At 38.5% G+C, this 20,779-nt stretch overlaps 1 protein-coding gene across 12 annotated transcripts in view; it reads left to right on the top strand.

Annotated features, from left to right (window-relative positions):
- Nucleotides 1–20,779, top strand: part of NCOA7 (nuclear receptor coactivator 7) — a 150,911-nt gene that overhangs the window by 102,637 nt on the left and 27,495 nt on the right. For all 12 annotated transcript variants that reach the window (XM_005659211.3, XM_021088655.1, XM_021088639.1 and 9 more), the window contains one exon: nt 415–583. In XM_005659211.3, the coding sequence (XP_005659268.1) occupies nt 415–583 (169 nt within the window). The remainder of the gene's footprint in view (nt 1–414; nt 584–20,779) is intronic.

Genomic DNA, 20,779 nt, shown 5'->3' with positions numbered 1-20,779 from the left:
ACTTTGAATTTCTAAATCTAAAGGAGTTTAAAAGCTTTTTGAAGCTATTTCAGTTCTGAACCGAATTGCATTATGGTGTGATTAGGTCCTCAGTACTGTTCATTCATATGTACCCTTTGGGTTAGGGTACACTCTTTGCTGTAGTGTTGGTTTTTATCCTTATTCCTAGTTTGTAGCATCTTGGTACGATGTATACCAACCTGTAATATCCATAGCTTTTTCCTTTTGTGCTGAAAGTTTGAACAACTTAATTAGTCCTAATATGATGATGTTTGTGTTAAATGTTTTCACTTTTCACCTTTAAGAGAGGACTGGACACTATTCTATGTAAGCTGAAATGTTTTACTATCACCAATATTGTCAATAATGAGGAAGGTTTTTTGGTTTTTTTTTTTTTTTTGATGTGTGATTCAGATATACTTCCTTCAAAAGAAGAGAAAAGTAAGACTCCACCCATGTTTCTGTGCATTAAAGTAGGAAAACCAATGAGAAAGTCCTTTGCCACTCACACTGCAGCCATGGTCCAGCAGTATGGCAAACGAAGAAAGCAACCAGAATACTGGTTTGCTGTTCCTCGGGAGAGGTAGGTGTGGGCTAGAATTGGAAATCTGGTGGTCAGTTAAATTCTACTTGCCTCTTGATTTTTAATTTAATCTTGGAATACTTAATTTTATTCCTGAAATTTAATGCTTAAATTTCTCTTAATTGTACATTTTGGAATTTCTAGAAGGGTATTATTTCAGGAGCTTTCTGCTAAAGGGTAGCCTCAATATAGCAAATTTGGGGTCACTACAGATACTGTGTGCTGAACCACTTTTAAAACTTTCTACCCAGTTGAATTTTAAATGAAGGAAGATTGGGATATTCGCAAGTGCTAGTCTGTTGGAAATAAAGGAGTGTTATGGAACAGATCCAAACCCCAAGTGCAGTAGAGAGGCATGGTTTAAAAATGCCCATTATTCTGGGGGACTAAAGATTGCTTTCTCTCTCTCTCTCTCTTTTTTGGCTTTTATCGGCCGCACTGGAGGCATATGGAAATTCCCAGGCTAGGAGTCGAATCGTAGCTACAATTGCCGGCCTACACCACAGCCACAGCAATGAGGGATCTGAGCCACTTTGGTGACCTATACCACAGCTCACAGCAATGCCGGATCCCTAACCCACTGAGCGAGGCCAGAGATCGAGCCCTCATCCTCATGGTTCCTAGTGGGATTCATTTCCCCTGTGCCATGATGGGAACTCCAAAGATTACTTTTTCTTTATGAAGAAAGTGTCTGTGGCTTAGCAAGCAGAGTGGGAAACGTGACATCATGAGATCACCTGGGTGAGCTCAAGGGGCTATGTACCTCTCAAGAGACTGGTATTTTCAAATTGGCAAAGGAAGGCTTTTTTTTTTTTTTTTTTTTTGTGATGTGCCAGTCTAGGATAGCAGGAATAGTGGCATAGACAATCTTCAGCAGTACATCACTGAGGACATCTTTATGATATAAATATTTAGGAAACATTATTTTTAGGAAAAAAAAAGGTTTTCTTTTCAATGTGATAGAATAAAAATATCTTTACAAAGGCCTTGCAATTAGTTTTCAAAGTTGTTAAACTCAGACATTTTTCCTTTTCCTGACTAGTCATCAAGTATCATCATCTGGGCAGACCTTTTGGCTAACATACCTACCAAGAACAAATACACTCAGCTTCCTTCAGCATTAATCTTTCTTAGGGCAAAATTAAATTCCAGGCATAATCACATGTTTAGACTGATTAGCACCCAGAATGATAGCGCTCATCAAAAGTTGCCTGATTTTAATAAGTCATAGTTTAATGTGAAAAGAGTGAAAAGGGTTTTAATTAATGCATTTGCTAATATCTTTTCTGTCTTAGACACAAACCCATGTTAACATAGATGTTAAAAGTAATTTGTTTTGAATTTATAAAATATACTCCTCTCCCTATGCTTGCAAACTCAATACTATCTCATTGAAACTTTAAACTATCCCATTGAAACATTAAACTATGTAGAGATAGAAAATGCGTGTCTTTCACATTGCTTCTGTTTAAAATACTTTTAAATAATAAACTTCTGAAGCCCTGTTAAAATCAGAGTTGTAGAAACAGATTTCATAAATCAACAATACCTTAGCGTTTAGGCCAATTCCTGATTTTATAGATAGGGAAAACAAAGCACTGAAACTTTCAGCCACATTTAGGTTATGTGGATTTCCTGGTCTACTGGAAAAACTACTTACCATACATCATATTTTTTTTCCTCTGGAAAAAAATATGATATAAGGAAATTAGGGTTTTTTTTCAATTTTATTTAATGAGACTGTATGTACCAAGGAATCTTCCAGAGTAGTTTTTGCGATCAGACCTATATAGTTATTTTACTGTCATTCTTTAATCCGGTATAAATCTGTAATGTTGGAATAGTACTTCTCTTGGACCTTATATACAAGTAGTTTTTGTGAACTTTTTAACATAGGTCATGTGTTGAATTCTATTGTTTTTTTTGTGGGGGTGGGGGTGGGTTTCTGTTTAGGGCTGCACCTGCCGCAGATAGAAATTCCCAGGCTAAGGGTCCAGTCAGAGTGCAGCTGCTGGTCTACACCACAGCCACAGCAATGTGGAATTCAAACTGCCTCTGTGGCCTATGCCACAGCTTGTGGCAACACCAGATCCTTAACTCACTGAGCAAGGTCAGGGATCAAACCTTCATCCTCATGGATGCTAGTCGAGTTCTTAACCCACTGAGCCACAGTGGGAATGCCTATATTGCATTTTATAGTGTCCATGACTTACCTCTCTTTGGCTAGCAAATAGCCTAACATACTTAGTTTTCTTTCTTAAACTAATTATTAATTAACCAAAGATTTTCTGGGAGACATTATATCTCACTATGCTAATTTTTTCCTGTGTGTGTAGATGTTAGGAAATTTTTTTCAGTTGTTCCTTTATATATTTCCGCCTCTACCTATCCTAAAGGAAGCTACATTTTAGTTTAAGACTGGGAAAAAATGAAGAAATTCCGTCCAGGCATTTCCACTCAGCACTCCAAGTACACAATGAGAAATAAGGAAAGTTCATTTTTATTTCCACTTGATGAAATTCCTTAGGATATTAGGCTCAATGAAGTCCTTAAGGAGGTAGGTAGTGGCCTGTGGTGCTTTTCTCACTCTAATTTCTGGATTCCCTTAGTACATCAAACTGAGCATTTCTACTTGCCTTTCTTTTTAATGGATCCTTGGATCATTGGACTTTTTGTAGCAGAGTGAAGTCGCCTAGCAGTGGCTTTTTTTTCTAGGTCACAGGGTACTCTCATAGACCTTCTAGAGGTGACAATTACTCTCATTGGCAGGTTTCGACTAGTGCAACGCACTATAGCTCTTTGTCATAGGAGATTAGTGTTTTCCTGTTGACATATGTTCAAAAACATGTTTCACTATTCCTCTCTATGTTCCTAGTACTTTTAAAAGATTTTTTCCTTTATTATTATTATTACTAAGAAATTAAGTCTACTAAAACATTCCTTCATCATTTATAATGTGCTTTATGGCTTCCTCAATGCTGTCACTGAATGAATAGTCCCCAAAGTACAAGGCTGGGAACAGTTGAAGGCAGGGGAAGCAAAGATGGAGTCCTGCGTATGGTCTCTATTTATATCCTTTGTTTTTGGTGGACTTCTTCCCCTGTAACATCAGTTATTAAAATTTTAGATCCTAGAAATCAGTCGTGTGTAGTTAAGAACTGCCTAAATACATAATAGCTTTATTTAACTTGGTAGAAGTTGTCAAGAGAGCTAAGACCATCATGGATCCAGAAAAGCTGGTAGTGTTTTTAGAAGCACACTCATATTTTTCTATTTGAGATCTGCCCACATTCACTGAGGATAAAGTACATACCAACTTTAAACCCTTCCTGTTGCCAATGCAATTTGAAGAATCATGTGCTTCTCTTGAATCAGCTAAAGGTGACAGTGGTGTGTTTGAGAGATGTGCACAGTATCCAGAATTTAACTTATAAACCTAGGGCATCCAGGCTTTTCCTGCTTTCTTCTTGATAAATTAAACATCAAGACAGTGGATAATTTCTTATTTTAATCATGTAGTACAGGATTTCTCAACCTTAGCACTACTGAGGGTTTAGCTGCATAATTTTAGCTGCATAATTCTTTGAGGGGAAATCCTGTGCACGGCAGGATGTTTAGCAGCATCAGTCATCTTTATCTACTAGACGACAGTAGTACATCTCCAATTGTGACAACCAAAAGTGTCTCTCAGCCTTGCCAAATATCCCCTGAGGGACGAAATTGAGAAACATTGTAAGTATTGGACTATTATACTGGGGATGATATGCCATTTAAAAAGTGATTATCAGCCATAATAGCCCAAGCTCTCTCCAGCTCCAGCCATCCTGTCAAGGTGGCCCCAGTGAACACACCCCAAAACATCCTTGCCTGTACTTGCTCTATCTAGCCTGCCAGAGCCACCGAGTCTACACAGCAGATATGACTACACAAGAACATACCTTCAAGACTGGTAGAGATAGCTGTTTCATTCAATTCATGGAAACAAATAGATAAAGTCAAACAAAATGAAGAGACAATGGATTATGTCCCAAACAAAAGAATAAGGTAAGTCCCCAGAAAAACCCTAATGAAATGGACATAGGTAATTTACCTGATAAAATGTTCAAAGTAATGTTTATAAAGATGCTCACTGAACTCGGGAGAATAATGGAAGAACACAGTGAAAACTTCAAAAAAGAGTTAGAAAATATAAGAATAAACCAATCGGAGTTGAAGAATATAGTAACAGAAATGAAAAATACACTAAGGAGTTCCCTTCATGGCACAGTGGAAACGAACCTGACTAGGAATCACCAGGTTGTGGGTTTGATCCCTGGCCTCTCTCAGTGGGTTAAGGATCTGGTGTTTCTGTGAGCTGTGGTGTAGGTCACAGATGCTTGGATCTGGCTTTACTGTGGCTCTGGCATAGGCCAGCAGTAACAGCTCCAATTAGATCCCTAGCCTGGGAATCTCCATATGCCTCAGGTGCAGCCCTATAAAAGAAGACAAAAGACAAAAAAAAAAAAAAAAAGAGAGAGAGAAGAAAAGAAAAACACACTAAAGGGAATCAACATCAGATTAGATGATACAGAAGAATAGATCAGTGATCTGGAAGACATAATGGAAATAACCCAATAAGAACATCAAAAAGAAAAAAAATTAATTGAGGATAGTTTGAGGGACCTCTGGGACAACATTGAATATGCTAACATTTGCCTAGGAAGGGTCCCAGAAAAAGGAGAGAGAAAATGGCAGAAAACTTAGCTGAAGATATAATGGCAGAAAACTTTCCTAATCTGGGGAGGGAAACAGACATCCAGATCCAGAAATCACAGAGTCCCAAGAAAGATGAACCTAAAGACATCTATAACCAAGATACATCGCAATTAAAAATGTAGACAGACGTTAAAGGGAATTTTGAAGGCAGCAAGAGAAAAACAACTAGTTACATACAAAGGACGCCTATGAGGCTATCCACTGATTTTCCAGGAGAAACTTTGTAAGCCAGAAGGAATAGTAGGGTATATTTAAAGTGTAGAAAAGAAAAATACATACAATCAAGAATACTCTACCCAGCAAGGTTATCATTTAGAATTGAAGGTGAGAAACAGAGCTTCCCAGACAAGCAAAAACTAAAGAAATTAATCACTGTTTAACAGGCTTTACAAGAAATGTTAAAAGGTCTTTAAATAGAAAAGGCCATAATTAGAAATTTAAAAATATATGTAAGAAAAAAAATCTTACTGGTAAAGGCAAATATGTAATAAAGGCAGTGGAGGATTAACTACTTCAAAAGCTAATATGAAGGTTAAAAGATAAAGTGAGGAAAATCAACTGTCACTGCAATAAATAGTTAAGGAATACACAAAATGAAAGTTAAAAGAGGATGTCAAAAACATAACATGTGGAGGGAAGTTGTAGAAATGTGCTTTGGGGATATGTTTGAACTTAAGTGACTATCAGATTAAAATCAATGATACACATGCATATAATACACACGTATAACTCACACACATACACACACACAAATACATAGGTCAATATGTATGATCCTCATAGTACCACAAACAAAAACCTACAATATGACTTTGCTATGGCCGTCGTGTAGGCCTATGGCTACAGCTCCAGTTGGACCCCTAGCCTGGGAACCTCCATGTGCCATGGGTGTGGCCCTAAAAAGACAAAAATGAATAAATAATAAAATAAAAGGAGTTCCTGTTGTGGCTCAGTGGTTAGTGAGCCCAACTAGCATCCCTGAGGATGCAGGTTTGAGCCCTGGCCTCGCTCAGTGGGTTAAGGAGTCTGTGCTGCTATGAGCTGTGATGTAGGTCACAGACATGGCTTGGATCCGTTGTTGCTGTGGCTGTGGCATAGGCTGGCGGCTATAGCTCCAATTGGATCCCTAGCCTGGGAACCTCCGTATGCTGTGGGTGTGGCCCTAAAAAGACAAAAAGACAAAAAATTAATTAATTAATTAATTAAAAACCTACAATAGAGACACAAAAAGAGAAAGGAACCTAAACATAGCACTAAAGAAAATTACTAAACCACAGGGGAAGAGACCAAGAGTAGAAGGGGACAGAGAAGAAATACAAAAACATCCAGAAAACAGTGGGAAGAAATGGCTATAAGTACATATCTATCAGTAATCACTTTAGTTGGACTAAATGTTCCAATCATGAAAGACAGCATGGTTGAATGTATTTTTTTAAAAAAATGCACAAGACCCATCTATATACTACTTACAAAAGACTCACTTCAGTTGAAAAGCTTTTCTCTAAGGTTAGGAACAAGACAAGGATACCCATTTTTGCCACTTTTATTCAACATAGTATTAAAAGTCCTCACTATAGCAATTAGACAAGAAAAAGAAAAGGCATCTAAACTGGAAAGGAAGAGCTAAAACTGCACAATTTGTAGATAACACAATATCATATATAGAAAACCCAAAAGACTCCACCAATAAAAACTAGTAAATGATTCAGTAACGTTTCAGAATACAAAAACCAATATAAAAAAGCAGTTGCATTTTTATATATTCATAATAAATTATCAGAAAGAAATTAAGAAAATTCCAGTTATGATTGTATTAAAGAAAATAAAATGCCTATTTATAAACTTAACCAAGGAAGTGAAAGACTTGAATTCTGAAAACTGTAAGACATTGATAAAAGAAATTGAAGGCACAAATAAATGGAAAGCTATCCCATGCTCCTTATTTGGAAAAATTAATATTGTTAAAATATCCATACTACAAGTTTAATGCAATACCTATCAAAATTCCAGTAGCATTTTTCAAAGAAATAGAACAAATAATCTTAAAATTTCTATGGTACCATAAAACCCCTCAATAACCAAAGCAAGCTTGAGAAAGAACAATAAAGCTGGGGCATCACACTTCTTGATTTTAAACTATACAGCAAAGCTATCATAATCAAAACAGTATGGCACTGGTACAAAACATACATGGATCAGTGGAACAGAATGGAGAGCCCCCAAATAAACCCACACTGTTATGGTCAATTAATCTATAAATAAGGAGACAAGAATATGAGGCAAAGACAGTCTCTTCAATAAATGGTGTTGGGAAAACTGTACCACTTTCTTACATCACATACGAAAATAAAGTAAACTAAAGATGTAAATGTAAGACCTGAAACAATAATACTCCTTGAGGAAAACATAAGCAGTAAGATCTTTGACATAGGTCTCAGCAATATTTTTTTGGCTATGTCCCCTTGGGCAAAGCCAACAGAAGCAAAAATAAACTAATGGGACTACATCAAACAAGGTTTTTCACAGTGAAGTAAACCATCAACAAATTGGAAAGGCAACCTTCTGGAAGAAGATATTTTCAAATTGTATGTGTGATAAGTGGTTAATATTGAAAACATAAAGAACTCTTATAACTCAGAGAAAACAATTCAATTAAAAAGTGGGTGAAGGATCTGAATAGACATTTTTCCAAGGAAGATATACAGATATCCTACAGGTATGTGAAAAGTTGCTTAAATCACTAATCATCAGGGAAATGCAAATCAAAACCAGGATGAGCTACGGACCTCACACCTGTCAGAATGGCTGTCATCAAAAATATAAGATGTAAAAAATGTTGGTGAGGATGTGGGGAAAGGGAAGCTTCATGCGCTATTGGTGGGAATGCAAATTGTTATAACCACTATGGTCAACAGTATGGAGGTTCTGCAAAAATATTAAAAATAGAACTACCATACGATCCAGTAATTCTACTTCTTGGTATTTATCTGAAGAAAACATTAATTCAAAAAGATATATGCACCCCAGTGTTCACTGCATTATTTACAGTGCTGCAGCCCACTAATACACACATGTAACTCACACTTCCAGCCTCTTGCTCCAATGCTGCTCCCCTCTGGGGCAAAGGTGCTAATGTTGGAAGCTAGGACAGCAAATACTTGGAACAAAACCAGCTCAGACCTGAACCTCAGGGCTTCTACTTCAGCACCTTGGGACCTGTCCCTACCCCCAGTAGGGTGGTACTTAGCTACTGATCCCAGGAGAGGCCCCAGCTCATACTTGGCTCTGGCTCTAGCCCCTCCACTGGCAGCTCCACCACCCACCAAGGTGAGAGCTGACAGCACACCTTGAGGAAAGACATGACCTGTGCTCACTTTATTCAGCTCTCCATCCGGAGCCACATGCAGACTGTTATCAGGACTTTCCCAAATAAGGGCACTCCTTCAAGATAAGTGTATACCTCTACCTACTGTTTCACCTAACTTCATAAAGTTAAGCAAAACAGGAAGAAGAGAGGAATTTGTTTCACACAGAAGAACAAGAAAACTCTCTGAAAAAAAAAAACCAAAAAACTAATGGCACAGATGCATAAATGTATCAGATAAAGAGTTCAAAACATTAGTAATAAGAATGCTAACTGAACTAGGGAAAAGAACAGATGAACAGAGTGAGAATTTTAACAAGAAACTAGAAAATATAAAAAGCAGTCAGAACTGAAGACTACAGTAGCTGAAATTAAAAGCACACTAGAAGGAATTAGCAGTAGACTGGGTGATACAGAGGCATGCATGAGTGATCTGGAAGATAGAATGATGGAAATCACCCAATCAGAAGAGCAAAAAGAAAAACAAAAATGAGAACAGTTTAAGAGACCTTTGGGGCAACATCAGGTGTACCATTAGGGGTCCCAGAAGGAGAAGGGAGAGAAAAGGGTCAAAAGTGTATTTGATAAAATTATGGCAGAGAACTTCCCAAACCTGAAGAAGGAAGCAAATATCCAGGTACAGGAATCCCAGAGGGTCCCAAACAAAGTGAACCCAAAGAGACCCACACCAACACATCATAATTAAAATGGCATAAATTAAAGAGAGAACTCTAATGGCAGTGAGAAGAATGTCACAACAGAATTGCCATAAGGCTATCAGCTGATTTGTCTGCCGAAACTTTGCAAGCCAGAAAGGAGTGGCATGAAATTTTGGAGTGCTAAAAGGGAAAAACCTATAGCTAAGGATACTCTCCCTGGCAAGATTATCATTCAGAATAGAGGGAGAGATAAAGAACTTCTCAGATATGTAGCACTGGGAACTATGTCTACTCACTAATGACGGAGCATGATAATGTGCAAAAATAGAATGTGTACATGTATGTGTACTGGGTCACCATGCTGTACAGTAGACAAAAAATTGTATTGGGGAAATAACTATTAACAAAAATAATAATAAAAGTCAAAAAAAAAAAAAAAGACAAGAACTTCTCAGATAAGCAAAAACTAAAGCAGTTCATCAATGTTAAATCTACCCTAAAAGAGATGTCAAAGTGTCTTCTCTAAGGAGAAAAGAAAAGGTCCAGGTATTCTCTTGTGGTGCAGCAGGTTAAGCATCTGGCGTTTCACTGCAGCAGCTGGAGATGCTGCTGTGGCATGGGTTTTCCCTGACCCGGGAACTTCCATACGCTGCGAGTGCAGCCAGGAAAAAAAGGACTCCAACAAGAGTTGGAATTTATAGGAAAGGAAAATTCCCCTAGTAAAGGCACATATATAGTAAAGGCTGTGGAGCAACCATTTAAATAAGCCAGTATGAAGATTCAAAGACCAGCAGTTGTAAAATCAACTACCACAAATAGTTTAGGGATAAGCATTAAGATGTCAAATATGACATCAGAAACACAAAATGGGAGAGGGGGTAAAAGGGTAAATCTTTTCAAATGTGTTTGAACTTAAATGGCTGCCTCTTTAAAACAAGTGGATGTAGTTATAGGTCAACATACATGAATCCAATGATAACCACAAAATCAAAAACCTATGATAGATAACTTTGATGGTAACTAGACTTCCTGTGGCAATCATTTCATAATGTATAAAATATCGAAACACTGTGTTGTACACCTGAAACTAAAAGAATGGTGTAAGTCATTTAGACTACAATTTGAAAATAAAACAAAAAACAACACTGTTGTTCCTAAAGGAATATTTTATCTGGAAGATAATCCTAAATTGATAAAGTACCACAGGCAGTAAGATTGTTGGTATTGACAAGCATCTATTTTTTCACCTTTGCTTGTGCAAGCCTGTGCTGGAAGCTATCTGAAGTACAAAAAGAGTCCTGTCCTGCTCTGGAAGAGACATGGAGCCTTGGGCTGCCCTGCTCTGGCCAGTGGAATAATAAGCCCCAGCACTGGACAGAGATGAGTGACAATCCCTAGGAATTGTGGGCCCTAGAATGAGATACTTTAGCCATTTGAAACATGATTTCCTAATTTGAAAAATGGGTCATGGTGAGTGTTAAGTAAGTAGATCATATTTGAACAAACATTTTTTGAGTGTGTACATCCTGGCAGGCACTGGGCTGGTTATAAGTAAATCAGACTGGGACACCACCCTAAGGATTTTCTTTTTTTTTTTTTTTTTTTGAGGACCGGATCTGTGTCATGTGGAAGTTCCCAGGCTGGGGATGGAATCACGGCACACCCACAGCCATGCAGGATCCGAGCTGAATCTATGACCTACACAGCTGTTCACAGCAACACCGGATCCTTAACCCACTGAGGCTAGGGGTCAAACCCACATCCTCATGGATACTGGTTGGGTTCATTACCACTGAGCCACAATGGGAACTCCTATCCTGAGGATTTTATGAAAATAATTTCCAGCACTTTCTGGAGACTTAATATAGATTGTATTCCAATCATTTGAATACTGTTCTATGTAAAAAAAAAAAAGTCTTTTTGTCTTTTTTCCTAACACTGAGAGATCATTTCCTGTCTTAGAAAGAACCTATAATTCCTATTCGAATTAAAACTTTTCTGGAGTTCCTGTCGTGGCACAGTGGTTAACGAATCCGACTAGGAACCATGAGGTTGCGGGTTCGGTCCCTGCCCTTGCTCAGTGGGTTAACAATCCGGCATTGCCGTGAGCTGTGGTGTAGGTTGCAGACGTGGCTCGGATCCAACGTTACTGTGGCTCTGGCGTAGGCCGGTGGCTACAGCTCCAATTAGACCCCTAGCCTGGGAACCTCCATATGCCGAGGGAAGCGGCCCAAGAAATGGCAAAAAGACAAAAAAAAATAAATAAATAAAACTTTTCTAATTTTTTTCAGGTTATGATCCCTTAATCTCTGAAATATTTCCTAATAGTTGATTTTGTACTAACCAGCTTTTAAAATAAATAAGATGGAAATGGAATTAAACAGCAGGAATTATATGTAAAATTTGCCAAATCATGTGTAAATGTTTAATCCAAGGTGAATTAATTGGTTAGTATGACTTTTGTAATAAGTAAGCGGATAAGAGAAGGGGAGAGGAAAAGCCTGTGGGTATTTTTAAGTATTTTTAAACTTGAAAATAATTATGCTTAGATAGTTTTAGCAACACTTGAACATACAGATAAGCGGGAAGGGGAGGGAATCTATTGGCAGTTTGCTTCTTTCCCCAGCTTAATATGTTATGTGTCTTTTCCACATTATATACTATAATATTGTAGATATGTGAACAATATAATTAGCACCCTCATTGTGTTTCCTGGTTGATTTAATTATGTTCCTGATTTGGAAATTAGGTTGTTCCAATTTTTTTTTTCCCATTATAAGCACATTAAACACCTTTGGAAAATCCTTCAGGTTGTCTTACCAAGTCAAAAGATATATTTAAGGCTTTGAAATACAGGTTGCACATGAAAATGTATAGTAGTTTATACACCACCAGCGTGAGTGCCCTTTTCCTCACATACTGGGAAATCTTAAGTGGTATGATTCTTTTCTTTATTCATTTAGTAGATAAGAGATGAAGCAAATGTAGCTTTTAAAATATTTTATTTTGGAAGTTCCTGTTGTGGCTCAGTGGAAATGAATCTGACTAGTATCCATTGAGGATGTGGGTTTAATACCTTGCTTGACTCAGTGGGTTGGGGATCCAGCATTGTAGTGAGCTGTGGTGTAGGTCCCAGACGTGGCTCGGATCCCGTGTTGCTGTTGTTGTGGCTGTGGCATAGGCCGGCAGCTGTAGCTTCCATTCGATCCCTCGTCTGGGAACTTCCATATGCCATGAGTGTGGCCCTAAAAAGCAAAAAAAAAGTTTTATTTTAAAGTTGTCTGAATACTCGTTGTATAATATTTGTTTGATAGAGAGTTAAGTCAGTAGTGACGTGAATTTTTATTCTATGTGATTGCTTTAATAAGAAATTAATTTATACCTTGATACTTATTTGTTAAAAAATTATTCTATAATACCATGTCTGTTGTTTGTTTGTTTTGGCTTTTTGCCTTTCTAGGGCCACTCTCGCGGCATATGGAGGTTCCCAGGCTAGGGGTCGAATTGGAGCTATAGCCGCCAGCCTACGCCAGAGCCGCAGCAACACAGGATCTGAGCCGCATCTGCAGCGTATACCACAGCTCATGGCAATGCAGGATCCTTAACCCACTGAGCAAGGCTAGGGATCGAACCCCCAACCTCATGGTTCTTAGATTTGTTAACCACTGAGCCATGATGGGAACTCCCTACAATACCATGTTTTTATAATCTGTTTCTAATTAAGATCACCAAGCCCCTTGGTTTACGTGGGATATTTAACATGTTGTGCCTTTCTACATTTAGAATAAACTCATCACACCTGTTAAGTTGATTCTGTTTTAGAAAGCATGGTATTTCTTTACACAATGTCAGGAATAACTGAAGTTCCCAAGCATTTGTAATAGTTGAATTTTTTTTTGTATACTTTAAACATCTAAGTAATGTATGCCTGTCCATTTAAAAGATGCTCTCCATGTCGTATGCCTGTTTCTCAGATCCAGTTTGTGAGTGGTGGTATTACTTCCTCCTGTGCGTGTATTCTCTCTCCAAACTTCTCCATAGTTGCCTAGCCCAAAGAAAAGCAAGTGGTAAAAGCCTCCTTTATAGGAAGGGTGGCTTTTTTTTAAGGTCAGCATTTCCCCCAAAGATATGCAATGGAAACCTCAATCCAGGGATAAGTAAGTAATAAGTGTTTCATAGTTAAATATGTTTCGTAGTTAGTTAGTTAGTTCTTAGCTCTATCCAGAGGTGGTTTTTTTTTTTTTTTTTTTTTTCCTTGACTTTTTAGCATATGGAAGTTCCCAGGCCAAGGGTCAAATCAGAGCTACAGCTTCCATTCTACGCCACAGCCACAGCAGCTTGGGATCTGAGCTGTGTCTGTGTCCCACACCACAGCTCACCGCAACATGTGATCCTTAACCCACTGAGCAAGGCCAGGGATTGAACCAGCATCCTCATGGATGCTAGTCAAATTTGCTACCACTGAGCCATGATGAGAACTCCTTTATCTAGAGCTTTATGCTCATAGTTACTATTTTCTAAATAAACTTTTGTAAGTATTCTTTTCTTTTCTTTTTTTTTTTTTTTGTCTTTTTTTGCCATTTCTTGGGCCGCTCCCGCGGCATATGGAGCTTCCCAGGCTAGGGGTCTAATCGGAACTGTAGCTGCCAGCCTAGGCCAGAGCCACAGCAACGCGGGATCCAAGCCACGTCTGCAACCTACACCACAGCTCATGGCAACGCCGGATCGTTAACCCACTGAGCAAGGACAGGGACCGAACCTGCAACCTCATGGTTCCTAGTCGGATTCGTTAACCACTGCGCCACGACGGGAACTCCCCTGTAAATATTCTTAATTTTATTTTCTGTTCTTTACTATTTTTCCTGGTACTGGTATAATGGAATATAACTGATTAAAACTTTTCAAATCTCTAATCAGGTTTTAATTTTATGAGATACTTGGATATACATACATGCACATGCGCACACACAGACATACACATATGAAACCATTTTAGTCAAATCTCTGTTGGTTCTATACTATAGTAAATACAAATTGAGATTTATTTTATTTTTCACATTTCTAGAAGTAGCAGCCATACATACAAAGATTATTTTGTATTGGCCATCAAAGCTATTTTGTGTTTTTAGGAGGGACTGGTTGATGCCAGATCCTAGTCAGGACCTACTTTTCCACTCTCTTTTTATTGTTCTCTCATCTCTAACAAGTATTCTTTCCTAGTTTTGGAATATTTATAGAGTAAATCCTGAAAGTCATGCATACTGAGGTTTTCATGATGTGCCATCTATCTGAAATCTTATTCATCTTTTTTTTTATTATTTCAAGGGATTTTTTTTCTTTTTTTATGTATATAATGATATTTTTTCTGGTATAGCTGGTTTACAGTGTTCTGTCAATTTTCTACTGTACAGCATGGTGACCCAGCTTCACATACATGTATACGTTCTTCTTTCTCAGATTATCAGGCTCCATCATAAGTGACCAGACATAGTTCCCAGTGCTACACAGCAGGATCTCATTGCTATCTCATTCCAATGAAATCTTAGTTCATTTTTCAACTATGGGTCTGAGTTTCTTTGGACCCTAATATAATTTTGGTGCCTGAATTGCAACTAATCTAAAATGAATCTAAAATGCATCAGATACTTCTGGTTGAGCACCTACCTTTACAAAGATGCTTTTATGATATCTTCATCATCTAAAGTATGATTGTACTCTTAGAAACTCAAAGGGGAATATCAAAGAAATTAACTCACCAGCTCAACTATCAGTTTCCCCAGCTCTAAGTCAGAAGACTAAGAGAGCAAGCAGGACACTCAGTCGATGTTCTTGACTCTTTGCTGGGCATGGTACTCTGGATGCTGTTTTGCATGGGTTATCTCATGCGTTACTCATGATAGTTCTGTGAGCTATGTAGCATTATTCCTCATTTTACAAGTGGAAAAACTGGGACACACTGAGTTTCAACACCTTGCTCAAACTGGCAGATGGCGAATCCAGGTTTTCCACTCAAATCCATTTGATTTCAAATCCCATTCTTATAACCCCATGCCAGAGCAGGGAGTTGATACTGTATTGATTATATTCTTTGGGCTGACAAATCACTGAAATGGGAGTGAGAAAGGGATACGTCATACACTCAGTCATTTGTTGGCTGGTGAGGGAATGAAAATTTGTAGTGTCCTCCAATTTATTCAACTCAGACTTTGACAAAGTATCTTCTACCTGACTAGATGTATTTTGGCAATTGCGAGGAGAGGAAGTGACTGATATTTTATGGATGATACTCCATGGGTACTCATTAGTTGAATTGAAGTGGTCTAATTGAAATATTGTTTGGAAATCAAGCTTGATTAAAATTCCTTTCTCACATCTTCTAAAAAGATATTTTGATCTTGTTACATTGCCCCCCTCTGCCCCGGAATATCTTGTCTTCAGGATTCAAGTCTAAACCATTTGTTTGTTTGTTTGTTTGTTTCTTTTGTCTTTTGTTGTTGTTGCTATTTCTTGGGCCGCTCCCGCTGCATATGGAGGTTCCCAGGCTAGGGGTCCAGTCGGAGCTGTATCCACCTGCCTACGCCAGAGCCACAGCAACGCGGGATCCGAGCCGCGTCTGCAACCTACACCACAGCTCACGGCAACGCCGGATCGTTAACCCACTGAGCAAGGGCAGGGACCGAACCCGCAACCTCATGGTTCCTAGTCGGATTCGTTAACCACTGCACCACGACGGGAACTCCTGTTTGTTTGTTTTTTAAAAGTCTTTGCAGACTGGCCTACCTTTCTAGCTTTTTCCTCATATGCCTGACTGTGGGTTTTCACAGAGATTAGTCAGTTTATGGGCTTTCCCGCAGTACACCTAGAACCTTTCTAGCTTGGCAGCTTTAAAAATACTATATGTGTTGCTGTTTAGCAGAAATTCACAGAACACTGTACATTAACTATACTTTAATAAAATTTTTTGAAGTATTATATTCCTGAACTTAGGTGGTTCGCTCCTCTCTTCTACCTGGGTAAATCCATGTTTCCCAAAACAGTGCACCCTGCATGATTCCTCCCTAGGCTGATCATTATAGTGCTCATCCAGCCTGCCCTTGACAGGTGTACAACCCAAGGCACAGAGGTACTGCAGAGAGGATGTGAAGTCTGGCACCTTTTCCTCTTACAGGAGCAGTCTTCCTTCGTTTCTAAATTTAGAAATGTTGGGGCCTAAAGCCTGTGGAGGAATGTATTCTGTTTCACTCCTCATCCAGGAGCCTTTAAACGCACATGGTGGCAAGTCCTTCTCTGAACATTCTGTTACTTTGGATTTGCATTGAATGCTAGAAACTGATAGTCATTCTCTGTGTTGTGATGTATACATGGGCATTACTTTTTCTTATTTTAACAGTCCACAGCATTTTATTCCATTGACCAGCCCCCATTTCTCTAACACCTTCTTTCCATCATCCCTTCCCAGTCTGTTGCTTCATTAAATGTTGCCCTTTAAATGACTCTTTCTCATTGTATATACAATTGCCTACACTTAATCTTTATTATGTACCAACCATTTCCAGCCGTCTTTAGTCTAAAACTTTTTACTAAGCCCCAAACAATATATACCTAATTACTTTCAATATTTGGATCATCCATGGATCAGATACCCTCAAAGCATATCATGCCCTTAAACTTGGTTCCTTATTTCCATCTATGTCCTTGCCACTATCCCCCGAACTCCTGTTTTTTTCCATCATAGTAACTGGTACCACCAACCTTTCAGTCCCCAAAGGCAGACTGTTTTGCTTCTTGGTCATCTCCCATGCTGATTCTATCCACTCAATATCTCTAGGAACCCTTGCTCCCACTGTGACCTTTCTGTGTTTCAATGTTAAGAAATGTGAATTAGGAATTCCCTGGTGGCCTAGCAGTTAAGGACCCAGTGTTGTCACTGCTGTGTCGTGGGTTCGATCCCTGGCCTAGGAAATTCCACATGCCACAAGCGTGGCCAAAATAAAAACAATAAAAAAAATAAATTAAAAAAAAAAAGAAACATGAATGAGACTTAGTAGCTGGCTTGCTTGGGATGCCCACCTCCTGTCCCTTGATCCATATCACCTAAGTGCACATATTAGTTCAGACGTCTTCTCTGAGAACTTTCCCTGTCTGGTTTAGAATACCACCCTTCCCACCTCCTCCCTCCAACTGTACTCTTACCTCTGTCACAGGACTTACTATGCTCTTCTACAAACTCTCTTCTGCTCTTGGCTTTTTCCTACTGGACTTTAACCTTCTGAGGGCAGAGACCAAGTCTTATGACACTGTGTCCTAGAAACAGCGTAGGGTCTAGAATATAATATATTCCTAAATATTAGTTAGACGAGTGCATGAATACATTAGCCTATAGTTTAATAGATAAAAACGTTATAAATAACTAATCACTAGTAATTAAAATAATGCATAAACTTTATATAGTATTTAGAAGAATACAAAGAAGCAAAAAGTACATAATTTTGTTGCATAAAGCTGACTACAATTTATTTTTGTAGCCTTTCAGCCTCTTTTCTATGCGTGTATTAATGCAATAATAATGTAATATACATCTATACATTGTGTATGTATACACACACATAACACTATTCTGTAAACTGCTTTTACTTAAGCGTATCCTTCTCTGCCATTAAATGTTCTATATCTGCATACATTTAGTGAACATGCATTACTTTTGTTACCAAGAAGTAAAATCATTTAAAAAAAATTGATTCTCCTATTAAACTCACTTTTCAATAGGAAGGTACCCAAGTCCTAAGGACTCTCATGAAGAACTAAGCAAAACTCTTTACATTTCCCTTAGAGAAAAAGAGGTGAATTAAAGGAATCACACAGACTGACTTAGTTTTCTACCAAGAAATCTTTTATTATTGTTATTATTATTATTACTGCTTTTTAGGGCTGCATCCGTGGCTTGGCATATGGAGGTTCCCAGGCTAGGGCTTAAATCAGAGCTACAGCTGCTGCCTATGCCACAGCCACAGCCACAGCAATGCAGGGTACAAGCTGCGTCTGCGTCCTATACTACAGCTTGTGGCAACACCAGATCCTTAACCAACTGAGCGAGGCCAGGGATCAAACCCGAAACTCATCATTCCTAGTTGGATTTGTTTCTGCTGTGCCACAACGGGAAGTCCCTACCATGAAATCTTTAACCATAGTTAATGCTGAATTTTCTGATCAAAAGTCATCTTGCCTTTAATGGTATCAGGGCTAAACTGAAATCTTTAATGACTGTCAGTGCCAGGAACTTTCTAGAACAACTTGGGCCTCCTTAGCCAAATTAGGTATATTTTTCATAATACAAATTGGATGGTTTTTATGTATCACATACCATTATGTCAAACTATAGTCTTATAATGAATGTCATTAACAAAGAAAAAAGTCATCAAAGTCTCCAAAATAATTCCTAAAGGAATTATCTTTCTATCTTTGTATTTAACACAAATTCCAAGTCTTGGGAAACTACTGAACAAATGTAAGTTATAAGATTATTAGTCAACATATATAAATATTCTCACTTCTTCTTTTAATACTTTAAAATGTTTTGATGTGACCTTGCTCCCTCTCATTCTTTTCCTGGTCATTTTGCCTTTTGTTTCACCAACTTAAAGTTCTAGAAATTCATCATCATTTTCTAGAAGCAGCCTTGTTAGGCAGCCACGCTTCAGTAACTTCACTAACTGCTTTGGCAAATGCCTTGAGTTAATCAGTGACTCTGTAGTCAGACTTAAGTGCATGAGAAAACAAGCTGCTTTAAAAGTGAGCTCTTCATTCTGGTGGCTGTGCCTTTTGGTGGAGGAGTAGGTGCCAGCCCTTTGAAGAGTAGCTTGTCGCCTTTTTTCCACTGCAGGATAATTAATCCCTGCCAATGGGTGCTGCACATAGTGTTTGGGAGTAAGTATGCAGACACAGTAATTATTGCAGGCTAAATGTTTGCAGAGGCCAGATAAAGGAACGGAGGGAGGGAAGCTCAGGGCCCTGTGTTGATTACCTGCTCTGGGGATCTGATGCTGAATGACTCTGTACCTCCAACCTAGTGTTGCTATGTGGGAACATGAACCTGGTGTTGTTGCCTCTTCCCATTTTTTTCAAAAGAAACTGAACTATAGGTTATGTGTGTCAAATTTCCCCAATTTTAAAGTATTAGCCACTGTTTAATTTTTTTTTAAAGCAGCAAGCAGTCCAAAAAGCACACAGACTTCAGGCTGCCAATCGTAGGCCTCCAGCATGGGTATTAATATGAACTTGCAGTTTTTACTTATTTTTCTTTTCTTTTTGCCTTTTCTAGGGCTGCTCTGGCGGCATATGGAGGTTCTCAGGCTAGGGGTCGAATCGGAGCTGTAGCCACCGGCCTACACCAGAGCCACAGCAACACGGGATCCGAGCCGCGTCTGCAACCTACACCACAGCTCACGGCACGCGGGATCCTTAACCCACTGAGCAAGGGCAGGGATTGAAACCACAACCTCATGGTTCCTAGTCGGATTCGTTAACCACTGAGCCACAATGGGAACTCCAGTTTTTACTTATTTTTGAGTGATCCTTTTTATAGCTAAAATCTTTGCTTTGATCAATGATTTTCAAAAGAACTTTTCTATTGTATTTGGTGAACCAGAACAAAGCAGCTTATTTAGTTGGTGCTTTGTAAGTAAAGTTTTCTCTATATAGACACCCTAAGGCCCTTTAAGAATGAGCCCCAGGGCATTACTAACCATCAATTTTATTTGGAGTTGTAGAATATTGAATCCAGAAGGGGCCTTACAAGCAAGTAAAATGACCCCTTTTATATAAGGTCCTTGTGTCAGGCCATTGGAAAGTGGGTTTTAAAAGGTGATAGTTTGGGCTTCTGTGGCTATAATCAGAAGGGGAGGAGCCTGGGAAGGTTTTAGGCTGAAATGCATCGGAACAGCTTTAATTTATAGTCAGAACTGCTCACGTGAACAGTGGGGCTGCATGTGTATATATTTCAAAACTCTCTAGGTCACATTTTTTTCTTCTTCCCTTATTTCCTACTCTCTGTGCCATAATATACTCTAAAGTATATTTTTAATGCAATAGCCATTAAATTTTTCAGTGGTTTCCTGCTTATAGCTTTTAAATCAAGTGGGTGGTTTGGGGGGTTATATCTTGCTGTGTATTGCTCTAATTTCTTTTCTTACCATTGAAAAGACAAGAGTGCCTAACTGCTTCTAGGTCATTTTCATCAAGTTTGTTGGTTTATGTGGTTGCAGGATTTTAGATAATCACATGGAAGGGACTTTCTAAAAGGTCTGTTCCAAAAGTAGAATGAACTTACACATTTAATGCTCCAGATACCCATATAAGGAGCTAGATTTTCTTATCTTCATTTGAGAAGCTCAAGGAGATTAAGGAACTTTCTCAAAGCCT

This window comes from Sus scrofa, chromosome 1, assembly GCF_000003025.6.
Source record: "Sus scrofa isolate TJ Tabasco breed Duroc chromosome 1, Sscrofa11.1, whole genome shotgun sequence".
Lineage (NCBI taxonomy): Eukaryota > Metazoa > Chordata > Mammalia > Artiodactyla > Suidae > Sus > Sus scrofa.
The sequence above is the reverse complement of the archived record's forward strand: the minus strand, read 5'-3'. Positions and strand labels throughout refer to the sequence as shown.